Here is a 17,126-nt window from a genome sequence, read left to right on the forward strand (position 1 = left end):
GGTTAGCTAGCTAACAACAGTGCAGAGGAGTTAAGACCCTTTATCATGGCCAAAGGAACAGGCAGCGGTACTACACTCATCAAGCCAAAGTAAAAAAAGAAATGCGGTTCTTTTAAGATGAAATGGCTGTCGGAGTACGTACAACTAGAAGAACAAGCGGTGAAACAGTGTGATTTTTTTCTTTTTCCATGTTTTTTTAAAGCCTGTTCTGTATAGCTGCTTAGACACACAGAATAGGAATCTTGAGTGTCCTTATTGTCTAAACAGTTTTAATGTGGGAGTTTCATATACTCCCATTGTGGTTTTTCATTGTTTTATTTATTAACTCACCCATGCCACAACTGGACCTCACCCAGGCCAAAGCAAGACTTTCCCTATGGTTTAAGCAGGATTCTTACGAGTTTTTTGTCTGTTTCATTTTAAGTGGTCCAAATCAATTACATTAAGGGTAAATTAATGAAAATTGCTGCTGTAATTTCATTCATTAAATAAGTCATGTAACTAGCTATGATCCAAGGTTTTGAACAGGCGGGATACTGGTGTGTAGCCACAGCGTACACATCTGACGTTGCTCACAGTGGTCCTGAGTGTGCTCAGAGAGCTTGTGTGTCTGCTCAGACACATTCAAAATAAGAAGGAACATTGCAAAGTCTCCTCTAGTTTACTACCAAGTCATTTGCAAGAATGGATGTCCATTTCTGTCAAAAGCACTTAAACATGATTAACTTCCAATACGGTAGAGCACAAAAATGTAAGAAGTTAAACAAGGGCTGTTTTCGTGATGGACAACACTACCGGAATTCATTTAACTATCCTGTCAGTGGTGCCTTGACCTGTAACCACATCCTCTTTCCAGAGACACAAGAAGACTTCACTCTGACCGCCTAAAATAGCCGCTTCCACTCTCTGTTCCTGTACCAGACAGCAGACTGGCAAAAGAGTGTTCGTGGGGAGGGAAGTGGTTGCTTCAAGTCAGCATCTTGTCGTGTTAACCATGTTAGGCCCCACATAATGGAGAAGATAAGAGTAGAAGATGTAATTATGCAAGTTGGTGGAGAAGTCACACTTCCTTTTTTTTTTTTTTTTTAAGCTTTTAAACGAAAGTCTTTTAGCCCAATTCTACGCAAAGAGGTAAGGACACCAAAATGTGGTCGAGTTGGTTACAGACAAGAACTACAATGACGTGACTAGAAGAGAAAATGACTAAACCCAAAAATCAAGGTCAACATAACGCAGTTCTGGAGTGAATTAAATATTTCCATTCATTTCAAAGGGAAAATGACTTCAGTTTGCAAACATTTGGCGTCTGGGATCCATCACAAATGTTAATACTTGCTATATAGTACATGTATTCGGTTCAGTGGAGTCTTCACTTACAAGTTTAATTAGTTAGGTGACCACATCTAGAACTCAAAACATTTGTATCCCAATTCTTTTGCCATTGAAATGAATGGAAATGCAATGAATGCTTTCAAACCCCCAAAAATGGTCATGTGTGAACTTTTTTAAATGCAGCTTCTTGTGAAGTTCACAGTCACCAAATGGTAGCCCTTGTGACTCAAGTTTAGCTCACAACTCATGACAAAATGTCAAAATACCAGTTATTAGGTAAGAGACATTGCAAAATTCTAAGCCACATTGAGAAGAGACATAAGCATTATTCTGGAGGTTGAACTTGAATTGTATTTTTAACTAAAACATATCATCCATTAGGAATAGGGGTCCCTGAGTAGCAGGTGGAATGAAATAGTTGTGACAGATGCAGAGAATCAAGCTTAGGGGTGTAAAAACTTTTCGATATGGCAATATGTCTCGATATAATAGGTTATCAATCAAAGATAGGACAATCGCTAACAGACCTTCCAGTCAAAATCGATTGGACGTCTGCCAGTTGTTGGCAGCTAATGAATTCATACATTTGCCACAAGTAAAGTGTCTATGTAAAAGGAAAACAACTTTTTTCCAATAATATAGAGTTGCTGTGTTTATTTAAAGGAATATTGCAATGAAATATTCTCAAAAAATAAACTAATTTTCCATTCAGAAATAGCTTACTTTTCTCTATAATAGTCGTATTGTAGCGTACCCTTGATTGATTTCCTCACTTATGTATCGATAATTGCTGTATCGCCATATCATAAGAATCTTTATCGTAAGCCTTGTATCGCATATCGTATCGTGAAGTCTTCAGAGGTTCCCGAACCTAATCAAGTTATATTGCAAGGGGGTAGGTTTGCATATGGACGGTAGGGACAAAATACTACTAACTTTTCAGGATGCTCAAATTGTCTCCACCAACTTTTAAGCAACTTTATAAGCATGATATTATGAGCTCAGTTATAACGGTCATTTAGATTGTCTTTCTATATGTTGTAAGGATAGAATTGAGCCTACTATTATTAAGTGAATTATTTTCATTATGTTCAAACTTACATTTATCCCTTTTCACTAGCTGAATGCGCCAGTCCATTTCCCCCCCTCAAACGCACGTTTATTGGCTGATGACGTGAATCACCCAGACACACACACGCAGGCTAACACACAGCCCCGACAAAAATACATGTCGACAACCTGCCACCTCCTCTGCCCCCTTTGAAGAAACGGATTTTAAAGTTTTTTTTGGCCAGCAGCAGCCACTGTAAGTAATGTAACATGTAGGAAGCTGCTTAAAGAGAAGTGTCCTTCTGTTTGTGTTCTCTTCTATTAACGTTTATTAAACTGTGAGAAATGTAGTGAACTCTGCTGGAAACTAAAGAACTAGAAGAACGTGAGCAAGAAGCTGCTTAGAGAGAGGGGTGCTGCATAACCCCATATGTTGCTAACACAACAATCATAATTAACTATGTACATTAAATTTAAAAAATAATAATAATGGTTCCTCAAAAAACATTCAAAAAATTCAAAGTTTGTCACTTAGTACAAAACCCAGTATTTATTTTTTAAGATTCTTTGTACTAGGGTTGAGCTGGACATTCCAAATAGACTTTTTTTCTTTGACAGAGTCACAAGATGTAAGCATGTGTAGATTTTCAAAAGCTATTTTTGACCAGTGAATCTCCTCCAGTGCTGTTAAAACCCATGAAAGTGTATTACAACCACTGGTTTAAGGTGTCATTGCCCCACAATATGGGCATGACATGACTCCACGTCGTGTTTAAATCCCCCTGCAACCCGGAGCGCAGCTAATTTTGAACATTCTGTCAGTATCATTCATACGATTCAGTGCTCCGCGCATCAAACAAGCCCTCTCCCATATGAGGTCGCGTTAATCTCTAATCCGGGCCAATGTACTAAACGTGCCCCTGCGTGGATGGTGTTGTGAGCAACGCCGCTAAATCCCGTTACAAAGCTCGTTAGCAATAATGAGGCTAACTAGCTAGCTTTAACGGGCCGCTAGCGGCGCTAGTTAGCAAGCTAGCCTGTTAGCACAGAAGCACACCCGCGTCCCTCGCGCCAAAAAGCCGCCAAACACGCCACACTCGCCAGCCAAATCAGCACCGCGTCAACCACGCTTTGGCACCTTCCTCCGAGAACCGTGCAGGGTTGAGGTTTACGAGCTCCGGGGCGGCGGGGCTAACATTACCTGCCCTTCCGCCTGGCCTTGACTAAAATGGGAGTGTTTCGGGAGCTACTCGCGGAGCTTTAATGTCGTTTTATCCGGGGGAAACAGGCCACGAGCCGCGCGGAGATGCTTACTCGCTGGACGCGTTGCGATTGTCGGGGTGGAGAAAACCCCCCGCGGTGTTAAACGCTTACCGGCGGCTATCTTATTTTTGGTGTCAAGCAAAGTTTGCGCTCACCGTTTGTCGCTTCGCTGTCTCTGTGGGCGCTCCGCAAAGTGTCAGATCGGGTGCGCGCGCAGCCCACACCACACGTCACTCTCGCTGAGGACCGAAAGACACACAGAAGGCTTTTTGGGGCTTCTTAAAAGACCTGCCTGGGCAATTCTTTACTGTGGTCGAAGGCTGTACCAACAGTATCTTGAACTTGTTTTTAATGGACCTTGATTTTTTTTTTTAAACTCATTTACTACCATTGACAGCAATCGACATCTAAGAGGGAGGACAGGAAAGACTAGGGTGTGACTGGTCAGGATGTTTCCAGCACTCAATTCAACTTGGCTGCCATTGACAGTGAATCGCTGCCAGCCCCTCCCAGTCGAAATGGATTGGACACCCAGCTTTAACTGTCAATGGCATTGAATGACTTAACTACCTGCTACTTATTCAGTCACCTGAATAATTCTATGTCACGATGTTCATTCTCATTTCCTTCCAATAAATTCAGATGAACTACGACCGCCCAATTTGCTCCCTAAATGGCTCATCAGCCCCAGAGACACGGTAAACAAAGCAGAAGACTGCGCATGCCCTTTACTGGCTAACTCAGAACTTATAGGCAACAATAAGTCAGATAATAATCAATCAAAATCATCAGACATCAGGATCAGGTTCCAAGGCTTCCAATGCGTATGGCAGAAAACAGTCAGGTGACTTGAAGTTCCGCTCCGAGACCCCCAATTTGGTGAAATTTTAAAATTGCCCTATATGCATGTATGATACATCATTGGAAAGCTTCAAATCTGAATTTTCTGGGGGAAGAACATTTTTGAACAGGAAGGCTTTTTTTCTATTTTAAACCCTTGAACCCTAACTCGAGGTGAGTGCATGAGAGAGCATAATTAAAGACACCATGATTTTAACGAGATATTATCACGTACTTACCTTGTTTCGATCCAAAAACTGTGTACCATGTCTCACCAAGTGTCGAGACTCAGCTGTGAATGGCCACAGCCAGACTTTTTGGTGATTTTATGGGTGGAACACGGTAATATAACAAGGATCGCAATGCAGAAATCGCAGACATCAAGGAGTGGTCGAGATTTTCTTTTTCAAATATTGACCCATTTAAACGTTTTTGAGTTTTTTTTCCCATTTTTTTCTTTGTTTGGATGGATTGTTTATCATCTAAAATAACATGGAAAATGAGACAGTAACAAAAAAATACAATATAGCAAAAGTTATGAGGTAGGTGTCCGTGACCTATTTAGAGTTTTTTTCACTGAGACGTAATTTGTTCAAAAGTTAAAAATATGCGAGTGAATAATTATATGAAGTAATTTTTTTTAAACTAGATATTAGACATCAATTAATAATTGCAAGCTAAAAATGATATAAATGATAGACATTTCGAATAATACATTTGTTTACTTACCTTCTTTTCATGGGTGGGTTTAAATAAAAGCGGTTGCGGGGTGTCTGTAAACGGGGTCTCCAGGGTAAAACGGACAAATTAAAAATAGTTTGGTTGCTTAATGCCCCATGAAACTGCTATTGCAGCATATAGACATATTGTTCTATCAAACACAACAGTTCTTTTGTCTTATAATACAGCAGTTTATTTTAAAGAGGGGTGCAAGAGTAGAAACTGCTTTTTCACCCTTCTGTGTTTTCCGCCGTACACATCCTTACAATGTACCTACATAATATCATTCTGATCTGTCCAAAAAAACAAAGGGATAGCAATTTTAGTTAGAATCCTCATTAAAAACAGAGCGAGTGAGATCTGGAGCCCTCCCACTGGGCGATCTAAATAAATGCAATATACTGTCGTTAAGTGCACTTAAATGATTTTGCCCAAACATCAGGAAAATCCACTTTAAAGAGGGATCGTCATTTGACGAAGATATCAGCCATTGGGAATGAGAATTTTCTTTTTTAGTTAACGATTTATGTCCGCCTGTGGCAGGAATTTTAGTTGATGTTAATCGACTCTCAATCAGAAAACAATTTCAATTTTTGTTACTTGCAAGCAAAACCTCCTTACTATCCAAATTCTTGTATTTTCCCTCATGTTTGGTGACATATTAATTGAGTTCGAAAAAACGTCCAGCTTGTTATAAAGTTAAATTTCTGTGGTCATCTGTTTCCACTGCTCGGATTCAGCCTCGGTTTTTTGTTTTGTTTTTTTGCAAGCTAAAGTATGTGATGGTAAATGAAATTCTTGTCAGAGTTGAAAAAGGCAAGAGAGGAGTCTTTCTGACACATCTATGAGTTGCTGTCAAATCAATATGACACATTTTTAGTTTCCTTATTGTGAAATAAGTCAGCAGCCCCAAAATGGAACTTAAAAATGGAAGTGGGTAAAGGCCAATATATAAACATATATGAATTATGAACTAACTGCATAAGTCTGTGTAGCAGATGGACCTGAAATTATCACAATGTGAGATTAAAGTTTAATGATGCGGCAGTAATTTCCCCACAAATATTTTCTGTAGTCCTGACTTTATTACTTCGTTATGTTTGGTTAGTAATAGATTCACGATGCTAATGAAAAAACATTGAATGGCTTAAATCAGGCCCAATACAAATCCCCAGACTAAAACACTATAGAAAATGTGCTTTGCCCGTAAACTTGAAAACAACAAAAAACTGCCGTCATAAAGACAAAAACTGGATGTTTTGGAATTGACATCAAATTTTCAAAATTCTAGACTCAAGACTTTAGTCTATTACACTGAAAGAGTATGGAGTTATCACCATACGCGGTTTGAATGTTTTATATTTATGCGCCAATTTTTTTATGCGTACCCTCCAAGTATACAAATTCATGAAAATCTCGTGATGATTTTGAGATGACTTGATTAACGCACAAACTCTGCCTTAAAATGAGGAACCCATTCAATGTTTTGTGACGGCTGCCCTCTGGTGGTCGACTTCATCTACCTCGCCTCACATCCAGACCATGAATTGGGAGCAATTTTGAATGAATACTAAACACACATTAAAACACATTTCAATTTATTATAGTACAATCTTTTATATAGATGGAATACAGGATGTGACGGCCTCAATTGAGTTCTTTTGTGATTATGCCTTCTCCCAAGGTTTTCTTTTAAATGCAAAAAGAAGCTTCCATGACTTGCTTGACTCTTTACAGTGTAAAAATAAATACATCATCTTGAAACCAACTCCAAGACTCATGAGACAAACGGCTCCAGCGCAATTTCTATTTAAGGCAAATCAGCAATTACAAGGGGAAGCCTTTCAATGTATACACAGTACACTAAAGTATTATCATAAATTAGTCACACTTTGTATTTTTGCCACATTCGCCAAGCAACCCGATCCCCTGGTCTTCAGGTACTTTTGAAAATAACAGCTAAAAATAAAAACACAATTCAGCAGAACCTCCAAATAGCATAATATGCAGGTAAAATTGCTTTCAAAATTCAAAACCACTCCTCATCATCGAACTTACCGTGACAGATTATGTCCATTTTAAGACATTGTTTTCACGCCGATTATAATTTGCCTGTTGCAAGACATCTGCGTGCATATTTTTTGTTCTTTGCATTTCATATGTGTTTCTTGTTGGAGGCCCCGCTGCACCATGAAAACGAAAACGTGTATTTTGTATGACGATGACTCGATGAGGTCATTGTGCAGTTCTCAGTTCACCATGCGGTGAAGGCAACCTTGTCTCTATAGTTACGTATGTTCATGTCCTCTACATTTTCACTTTTGTAACTCCAGCAGGGGGGGGTGAGAGGGCGAGGATGTACGTCAGGTCATCTGTCCTTTTATTGATATTGTCGGTAGTCTCCAAAGGGGGCGGCGGGCATAGGGGCGGGCTCCTCTGCAAACTGAGGGCCTAAAACAAACAAATGTTATATAACAAAATTAGTTGTATCACTATCAGTCCATATGCCGTTTTTATTTAAAGGATAACCTTAATCATTATTTTAAAAATCAAAACAAAATAAATGCGGCATTTTTTTTTTTTATAAATTAAAATGCTAAATGGGATAATACAGTAAACTTGCAGAAGTTCAGGATTTTTGACATTAGGCTTAATCTTTGTGTTAGCAGGGGTTTAGTTAGTTGGTGGAGTTGATTTCAACAAATTCCATTTGCAAGTTATTTGTTAGTTTCAGGGCTCCGAAGTGGCTAAGCTAACGCGAGTCAATGGCACCATTATAGCATGCCAATACCCAACATAGTCAAATCAATTAAAAACACAAATCGTTGTTTTAAAACACCCATGCGGCCAAAACAATGTCACACCAAACTGTCGTAATTCATTTCATTCTGCAGGACTATTTTTTTTTTAATGTGTAATACGACCCCAATAAAGAGGAGTGTTTCGGTCACTCGTTCTCACGCTGCATTCAAGAAACGTAGGAAGCCGGACTTATCCCGCTCAGAGGGTACCAGTTGCGAACTTAAAGCATTCCAAGCGAATGTAAACAGCAAAGATGGCTGATCGCCACAAGTTGTTTTTTTATTTTGCCCTTCAAAAGACGTTTTAATCTCCACAAACCTGACTTTTCATAAGCGATCAAATAGTGGAGGCGTACTAATGATATTTTTCCAGATCAGAGGTTGGAAACTCTGACTTCCCTCCTTCCTCAAATGCAGCATCGGTCTGCTAAGTTAACTGACGGCCAGCAACATGGCTAGATGTTCATTTAGAGGCTGTGGAAACATACAGAAGAAACGGGCAAAGGAAAGTTTCCACAAATTCCCTATGAAGAACAAGAAAAAATATAAACTGGTCACTTGCTGCTAGCTACGACATGAAAAAAACAGCCGTGAAAAAAAAAAAAAACAATGTGATATCACTCCGCCATGCTCCTGGATTACAAATGTTGTTCTTCATACTGCAATTATTGACATGCAATGGTAAGTTTTAATAGATTTATCTTGAAAATATAGTGAACACAATTGATTGCATTGGTCATAGATAATTTTCATGTGTGCATATGTTGTTTTTTATTGGCATGCTATAATGGTGCCATTGACTCGCGCTAGCTTAGCCACTCCGGAGCCCTGAACCTCACAAATAACTTGCAAACGAAACAGAATTTGTTGAAAACGACTCCACCAAATAACTTAACCCCCGCTAACTCGAAAATAAGCCTAATGTCAAAAATCCTGAACTTTCGCTTTAAGAATTTAAATTAGGAGATGACATTTAAACTTAGTAGAGAAAATAAACACTTGTGTCCGTGTTTTCAATGCCTCAACTGCATTTTTTTTAAAAGGATGTCAGGTTTTTTTTTTCCCCTCAAGATTGTTTTGATTGTGTATTTTGGTCCTCACCTCAAAGAAAAAAAACAACACTTAAGTTGAAAAACGTGCAACATGAATCGTTCATTCATTCATCTCCTGAGCGACTTATCCTAACAACAAGTACACATGAGTGATACGACCAAACACTGCTACCATGCGTGCTAACTACACATACGACGAGAAAATGTGACACATTTTGAGCTAAAACTGAAATTATGGCAAATTTTCATCGCGCTCTCGTCAGACAAAAATTGGCATTTGTCTTGTTATGCTGTCTCCAAAGTTTTAGCTTGTTATCGTCACGTCATCGTCAGGAAAAAAAATCGTCGACGAAAAGTTTTCGTTATCATCATCTTGACGAAAACAACACTGGTTCACACCTTCTTACGTTAAAAAAACTGCTAAAAACACACCTTTCTTAAATTGACTTTTAAATTATAATTGTTTTTATCTATGGTTTTACAGTGTATCACAAAAGTGAGTACACTCCTCGCATTTCCGCAGATATTTAAGTATATCTTTTCATGGTACACTGACAAAATGACACTTTGACACAATGAAAAGTAGTCTGTGTGCAGCTTATATCATAGAGTTAATTGCCCCCCCCCTCAAAATATAGCCATTGATATCTAAACCCCTAGCATCAAAAGTGAGTACACCCCTTAGAAACTAAGTAAATCCCTAAATGTCCAAATTGAGTACTGCTTATCATTTTTCCTCCAAAATGTCATGTGACTCGTTACAGGAGTGCTGTCAGCATTGCTGCAGCGATTGAAGAGGTGGGGGGGGGGTCAGCCTGTTAGTGCTCAGACCATACGCCGCACTCTACATCAAATTGGTGTGCATGGCTGTCACCCCAGGAGGAAGTCTCTTCTGAAGACGGTACACAAGAAAGCCTGCCCGTCTCATCAGACCCATAGAACATAGTTCCAGTAATCCATGTGCTTTGTTGACATGTCTTCAGCAAACTGTTTGCGGGCTTTCTACCAACAGGCTGACCCCCCACCTCTTCAATCTCTGCAGCAATGCTGACAGCACTCCTGTAACGAGTCACATGACATTTTGGAGGGAAAATGACAAGCAGTACTCAATTTGGACATTTAGGGATGTATGTAGTTTCTAAGGGGTGTACTCACTTTTGTTGCCAGGGGTTTGGATATTAATGGCTATATTTTTAAGGGAAAACAAATGAACTCTAATATTAGCTGCACACAGACCACTTTCCATTGTGTCAAAGTGTCATTTTGTCAGTGTTGTCCCATGAAAAGATATACTTAAACATCTGCAGAAATGCGAGGGGTGTACTCACTTATGTGATACACTGTATTCTGCTTATGTCCTTTGCTGAATTCTTTGTTTAGCATCTTTAAGCATCTGTAAAAGTGCTCTAAAAATAAAATGTGTTATTATTATTTATATCACAATAAATCAAAATTATTCCGACTTACCTGTGGGAAATTGTGATGAAGCAAACCTTGACAGCATGATCCCGGCGCCCTCTATCAAGGCCAGCAGGATCCCACCCATGGCCGCGGATCCCACCATGGCCACCGGACCATCTGCACACAGAGTTAATCATCAACATGACTTCATGTGTCGAGGTCAACTTCAACCGAATCTTTCTAAAAGCATTTGCCCGCTGACTTCTGGCAGCGAGGATGGCTCCCGTCATGGCGCCGCTGGTGATAGAATTCCAGGGGTCTTCCTTCCCACGAACTTTTACCAGGCCGCAGTCGATCATGGAGAAAAGGCCCCCCCACACTGCGAAGCTACCTGCAAAGCCCACAAGGAAGAAGACGTTTGACGTTGACTGTAGATGGAAATAACATTTATAGAAGGAAAAACATACCTCCAAGTTGTGGCGCTCTGGTCTTGATGGCAGTCATGCTGCCTCTCATTCTGTGACTCATTCCCTGCAATACAAGGTGACAATAAAAGCATTTTAAGGTTCTGAAATTAGTAGTGTTGCACCGATACCATTTTTTGGCCAGATACCGATACAGATACCTGGCTGTGCAGTATCGGCCGATACCGATACCATTCCGATACCACTGTTTGCAAAAAAAAAAAAAAATATATATATATATATATATATATATATATATATGTATTATAGAGTTGCAACGATACAGTTAAGTCAAGGTTCGGTACGATTTTCGATACAATTCAATACATTTAATGCTCTGAAACAGAAAATACAACTGTTATTATTTTTATTTTTTTGGGTAACAAGCAAAAATAACAGTGCCATCATATAAACAAGCATTTTAGTGCATAATATTTATGTGCCCACTTCTTACTGATCTTAAGAAATTTTGTATATAAGTGCTGAGAACAATCTTTACCGTTTGTAAAGTGGGGCACACTGTTGATTGCTGCAGCTCTCTTAGCAGCTATATTTACCATATAAGCAAAACATCCTATTTGTGGTCCGAGTCCATCTGTAGCATATGCTGAATTAACAGTATTTGCAGCATTATCTATAGTCACTGGTATGGATTGATTTGGCCTGCTTAACTTCCATTCAGTCATAGCGGTCTCTAATTCATCAATGGACAATATTGCGTCGCTCTGGGCTCACGCAGCTAATGGCATGGGATCTAATGTAGCACATCTAGGTTGCTATTTGATGATATCTAGTGTGTGCGAGCGAGAGTTAGCATGGGATCTAACATAGGACATCTAGGTTGCTATCTGATGATATCTAGTGTGCGCGCTGCGCCGCTTGAGTGTTTTCTGCCCACAGAAGTCACTTCTGCTCATTACTGCACAGCACCAGCATATGAGAATAGACTTTCATAAACAGGACGAGCTTGAAGTACGGCGCTCTTAATTTGCCACTCATTGTTCATCATGAAACCATGAGTTTGCTTAGTCTCTCACGGTCTTAACCTTTCTGATCCCATCGGTGCTCCAACAGCGGGCGTTAGCTTACGCATGCTAATCGTTAGTGTATGCCATGTTAGAAAAGCAGCGTAACATCGCGAATATGCATTGTAGTGAACATCCTGAATATTGAAGACGAAGATGATATTTTCGTTTGGTAAATTCGAGACAAAAACATACAGATGTCATGCATCGGGATTTGGGAAGTTAGCTCACGTGGGGAAGACAGTTCATCTGCGCTCAAGTGACGCTAGTAGATGGTATCGGCGCCCTAAATGTTGGTACTCGTCGATACCGATACCACCAATTCAGGCCGGATCGGCGCCCCCTGCCGATAGTGGTATCGGTATCGGTGCAACTTTAGAAATTAGTACAAAAATTGTGGTTTTGGAGTGTCATGAATGTATGCAGTATAGTGAGCGGTCTTACCGACGGTGCATTCCTGAAGCCTTTTACCGCTTGGAATATTCCACCACCAATGGCGCCCATGGTAAAGGCCCCACCACAGTCATCCACAATCCTCCACGGACTGAAAACAATTTACATGGGAATTCATTTACCGTAGTTTCCGGACTATAAACTGCTACTTTTTTCCTTCATTTTAAATCCTGCGGCTTATAGTCCAGTGCGGTTTACAAGTTGATTTATTTGGATTAATAGGTAACACTTTATTTGACAGCTGCGTAACAAGACTGTCACAAGATCCGTCATAATTATGACATGACACTATCATGGGCATTACTGAATACTTACGAGAGATGCCGTTAAGTGTCATTGGGCAAATTATGTCACAAACTCCATTTATGTCCAGCTCAGATATTTTACATCCATTCAAAAGTGAGATAATTTGCCGGATAACACTAAATGACATCTATTATAAGCATTAATTAATGCTCATGACAGTGTCATGTTATCATTTTAAATCTTAATAATTGATGACTGTCTTATGGCGCTACTGTCAAATAAAGTGTTAGCAAATAGCATAACTAGCAATTAACGAAACAACTGGAACAGTAACTGAAAAAAATAATTAGCACAGAACATGAATTTTGATTGTTATTTACATCTGTAGCACTGCAATGCATGCTACGAAGCATGTTGGACGACCACAGTGTTGACAGCAGGTGGCAGCAGAGGTTGACCGTCTCCCCCTAAGGAGCAGTGATGGCCAAATGAAGCTTCTTGAAGCAATGAAGCTTTGCAGCCAATTGGTTCAAAGCGTAATGGTGGTTCATTTGGTCTTATTACAGGAAAACAACGATCAATAAATTTCTTATTTTCTGACTGAATGTTACAGATAAATCCAGAGGCGGGTAGTAACGTGTTACATTTACTCAGTTATATTTACTTGATTAACTTTTTGAGGAAAATGTACTTCTTAGAGTTGCTTCCCTACACAACTTTTTACTTGAGTAGATTTGTGAAGAACACAACTCTTACTCCGCTACATTGGGCTACACTAGAGTTGTTACATTTTTCCTTTTTATTTTACAAATTATTATTATTATTTTTTTTTTTTTTTTGCCAGATATGCCGAAAGTGGCTGTTTCAGTTTCACCAATGAGACGTCGCAAGGATAACCACATGACTTTATTATACCAATCAGAGGTAACAATGTTTTTCTTTATTAGAGGGCACTCATGCTCTTTAGAGGGGTAAGGTGTCGGGGTAGTGTTGTGCTGGTCTAAATTCGATTATTCTTTTGGCCTTATTTGGTCATGTAATAGGTTTAGTGCTGTCAAATTTATTGCGTTAACGGGCAGTAATTAATTTTTAAAATTAATCACATTAAAATATTGGACGTATTTAACGCATGCGCGGAATGACCCGCTCATGCAGTGCCTCAAACAGATTACAATGACGCTGTTTTTTTGCACATTGAGAGCTAAGGCAAAGAAAGGCGAGTCGTTACAGGCATTCATTGGACCGTGCCGTTTATTGGCATAAGATACGGCAACTCCTTCACAACAAAAATAAGTATCATTTAGTGAAAGCACAACAAAAATAATATTCCTATTTCTCCAAAAAAATAATGTTCACAAAAAGAAAAGCGCTATAATCTGTATTAATGAAGGCCTATTGTCACATAGCAATGCAAAGAGAACTGGCATTCCCAACAAAATAGCTATGCAAAATACACATAAAACATACTCAGACTTTGGTCAAACTCTTTTCAAACATTTCGTTTAGCTCTCGTTTAACTCAACAAATACACTGGATGGCAATATTTAGTCACAATATACAAACTATCAGAGGTCTCGTACGTTGTGAAGCCAGCACTCAAATGACTGTGAAATACAACGGAGTAAACAGTAATCAGGAAACTATGGCGTCAGTCGAGGGAAAAAACACACTCATTGGCTTGATTTCTAAGTAATTTAAAACTCAACAATGACACCTTGTGGTGTATTTCAATCACTACCTTACATAGTTAAAGGCACTGTGGAAGAACGCTAGTGAGCCCATGTTACATCACCGCTCGGCGACGTCAACAATGGCGAGCTACTATATATTTTTTTTTGTTAATGAAATTTTTACCAATTTTATTAAAATATAAACATTAACTCATTTGCTCCCAGAAACGTATAAAAACGTTCTATTCTTAAATGCTCCACTGGCCCACAAACGTATTTATACATCTTTTGCGTTTTTTTTTTAAGAAGCATATATAGCTTCCGCTGTATCTGAGAAACAAAGAACAACGCTCCAAACCCCTTTTAAAGCAATAAAACTGGCCACTGAAGGGCAGTAGCGCATTTTGGAAGACCAGGCAACCGATTCAACAGCAGTGAACGGCCGGGCAGCTTTGTCAGAGCGCTGGCGGCATGAAGCCAGGCGGCGCTCCGACCGGACAAAACAACGAGAGGACGCCTGGGACGCCAGGCGCTGGACGACCGTGCAAAACGAGTGAAACCCCCCGTGGAGCGGCTCGCCAAGCAGACCCCGCAGAAATGCAAAAATAATCCATCTTTGTGAGACAGACAACGATGAGGGAAAAGTTTACACAGCTGACGTGGCGACAACGGCGTCATCTCGGCGACAAACCGTCATCTCTCAGTAGTCGTGTGTGAATAAATAGTTATTTGCTATCTAAAGCTCTATTTGTCTGGTTGTTCATGGTATTTTGTAAAAGGAAAACATTATTCAGATGTTTGGAATTTAACTAATGCAAAAAATAGCTTTGTTAAAGTCAAAGTTATGTCTGAAATGTATGCGTTTACAAAAAGCTCATTTTCTCCGTTTTTTCATCAGAAATTGGAAAATTGCTCAAACTATGCTATTTTCTAATGCTGATTTCTAAAGAATGGAAAAAGATACGAACTTACTTTTTTTTCTGCTGAAAGAAGAGAGTCTAATCTTTCTTTTGGTGGGTTCCAAGTTTATATAGCAATAGAAGATAATTTTCTGTGGGCCTTGCAAAATCAGTCAAAATCCAGAAAAAACGGCTAGGAGCGAAGGGCCTTGCTCTGGTGAAAATGGCTGGGAGTGAAAGAGTTAAGAGGGGTTTTAAATTAAAATAAAATTACTACAACTTGTACTAATATTTATCTTTCAAAAACTACAAGTCTTTCTATCCGTGGATCCCTTTAACAGAAAGAATGTTAATAATGTTAATGCCGTCTTGTGGATTTATTTTTATAATAAACAAATACAGTACTTTTGTACAGTATTTTGAATGTATACATCCGTCTTGTGTCTTATCTTTCCATTCCAACAATTATTTACAGAAAAATATGGCATATTTTACCATTTTTAAGCTGTGATTACTCGATTAAAAATGTTAATCGTTTGACAGCCCTAAAAAGATTATAATACAGTATAATAATAACAGTTCATAAAGCTGAAGTTGTGCTGAGAAGAAAAATATACCTTTTTTTTTCTTTTTTTTTTTTAAATCTGACATCATAAGCAGTTGCTCGCAATGTTCGTCATTACTTGATTCTTTTCAACAAATACTTTTTTACTTGTACTTGAATATATTTTTGGATGACTACTTGTATTGAGTAATAGGATTTAGAAGTAAAGGCACTCTTAATTGAGTAAACCTTTTGTCTAATCTACCCACCTCTGAGTGAATAATCAATTTATGTTTCTGCATTCCTGTATGGTCAAAAGAAAATAATGTCTTTTTAAAAAAATAATGTTTCAATTATTCAACTTCCTTCCAATAATCGACATACATCATTCATTTATTTGTTTGTTAGTTACAGCCGTAAATCACACACACAAGAAGCACTTTTTGCCTGTTCAACCAAAATGAAAAGGCAAATGTTTGCATTGTTCGAATAAATTATGCTATGACTGAGTAGACAGACGACTTGCTTCGTTATTCCAGAGTAATTCAGAACATGTATGGATATGATGGTTAAAAAGTGTTTAGAACGTAACTAGTAAACTTAATTTTGGTCCCCTTCAGCAAAGGTAGTCATCTTATGAAATAGCTAAAGCTAACAGGTCAACCGCGAGTCTCATAACGTCAATAAAATGAGTCACTGTGTCACATTCGGTTTATTCTAGTTTGTGGCAAAAAAAGTGAGCGAGGTTTGTGAAATGTGACATGATGACATGTTGGCGAGTTCTGGAGTGGGGCGAATCTGCAAGGTCACAACAACGTGCTTTTAGCCTCGATGTCACGTTGCTAGCGCAACCTAATGACAATTTAGCATCAGTGCTAACACCAATATCGAGCCGGTTTGTGCCCAGCGCCTTAGAAAAAAAGAACAAGCTAAAGCAAATCCTAAAATTTGGTTCGAGTGACTTTCTAATTGGTACGCTAAAATAAAAATCAAGAAATCCATGAATAATGTTGTTGTTTTCGACCAAAGGACTTACCACGGCTCTCTAGCATATTCCTCCATTTTGTTCCGCTAGTGTTCCCTGTGCGTACGTGTGACGACACAGTGACGCAATGACGCAGGGTGAGGCGTTCAAATGCAAACAAATTATAGCAAAAATCAATGCTGACCAAACAGGCACACTGGAAGAAAATCAATTGCCTATCAAATTCTCAATGCTTAGTAAACGTATTAAAAGTTTTTTTTTTTTTTTAGAAGTTTCAGATTCGTCAATTTTTTTTATTATTATTATGTAAACTATTTTTTAATCAGATGAAAATTGCCATACTGTATCAACTTGGCAATAATGACATACGTACTGTAATGT

General features: G+C 38.8%; 2 protein-coding genes across 4 annotated transcripts in view; both read right to left on the reverse strand.

Moving 5' to 3' along the window:
* LOC130921540 (ras-related protein Rap-1A-like) overlaps positions 1-3,952 on the reverse strand; it is a 42,983-nt gene extending 39,031 nt beyond the window's left edge. The window contains exon 1 of one of the 3 annotated variants that reach the window (XM_057845570.1): positions 3,801-3,952. The gene's annotated coding sequence lies outside the window, so the exon portion shown is untranslated. Of the gene's footprint in view, positions 1-3,696; positions 3,759-3,800 lie in introns of those variants that run through there. The other 2 variants (XM_057845568.1, XM_057845569.1) reach the window with 2 other exon arrangements.
* Positions 3,953-6,786: 2,834 nt separating this feature from the next.
* On the reverse strand, positions 6,787-16,877 carry timm17a (translocase of inner mitochondrial membrane 17 homolog A (yeast)). Its single transcript, XM_057847245.1, has 6 exons — positions 16,797-16,877; positions 12,393-12,492; positions 10,927-10,990; positions 10,722-10,850; positions 10,526-10,636; positions 6,787-7,656 (listed from the first exon to the last, which is right to left on the reverse strand). The coding sequence occupies exons 1-6, from the start codon at positions 16,820-16,822 to the stop codon at positions 7,586-7,588; spliced, it is 501 nt and encodes a 166-aa protein (XP_057703228.1). The 5' UTR covers positions 16,823-16,877; the 3' UTR covers positions 6,787-7,585.
* Between the last annotated feature and the right edge of the window lie 249 nt (positions 16,878-17,126).

Source organism: Corythoichthys intestinalis, chromosome 9 (genome assembly GCF_030265065.1).
Source record: "Corythoichthys intestinalis isolate RoL2023-P3 chromosome 9, ASM3026506v1, whole genome shotgun sequence".
Classification (NCBI taxonomy): domain Eukaryota; kingdom Metazoa; phylum Chordata; class Actinopteri; order Syngnathiformes; family Syngnathidae; genus Corythoichthys; species Corythoichthys intestinalis.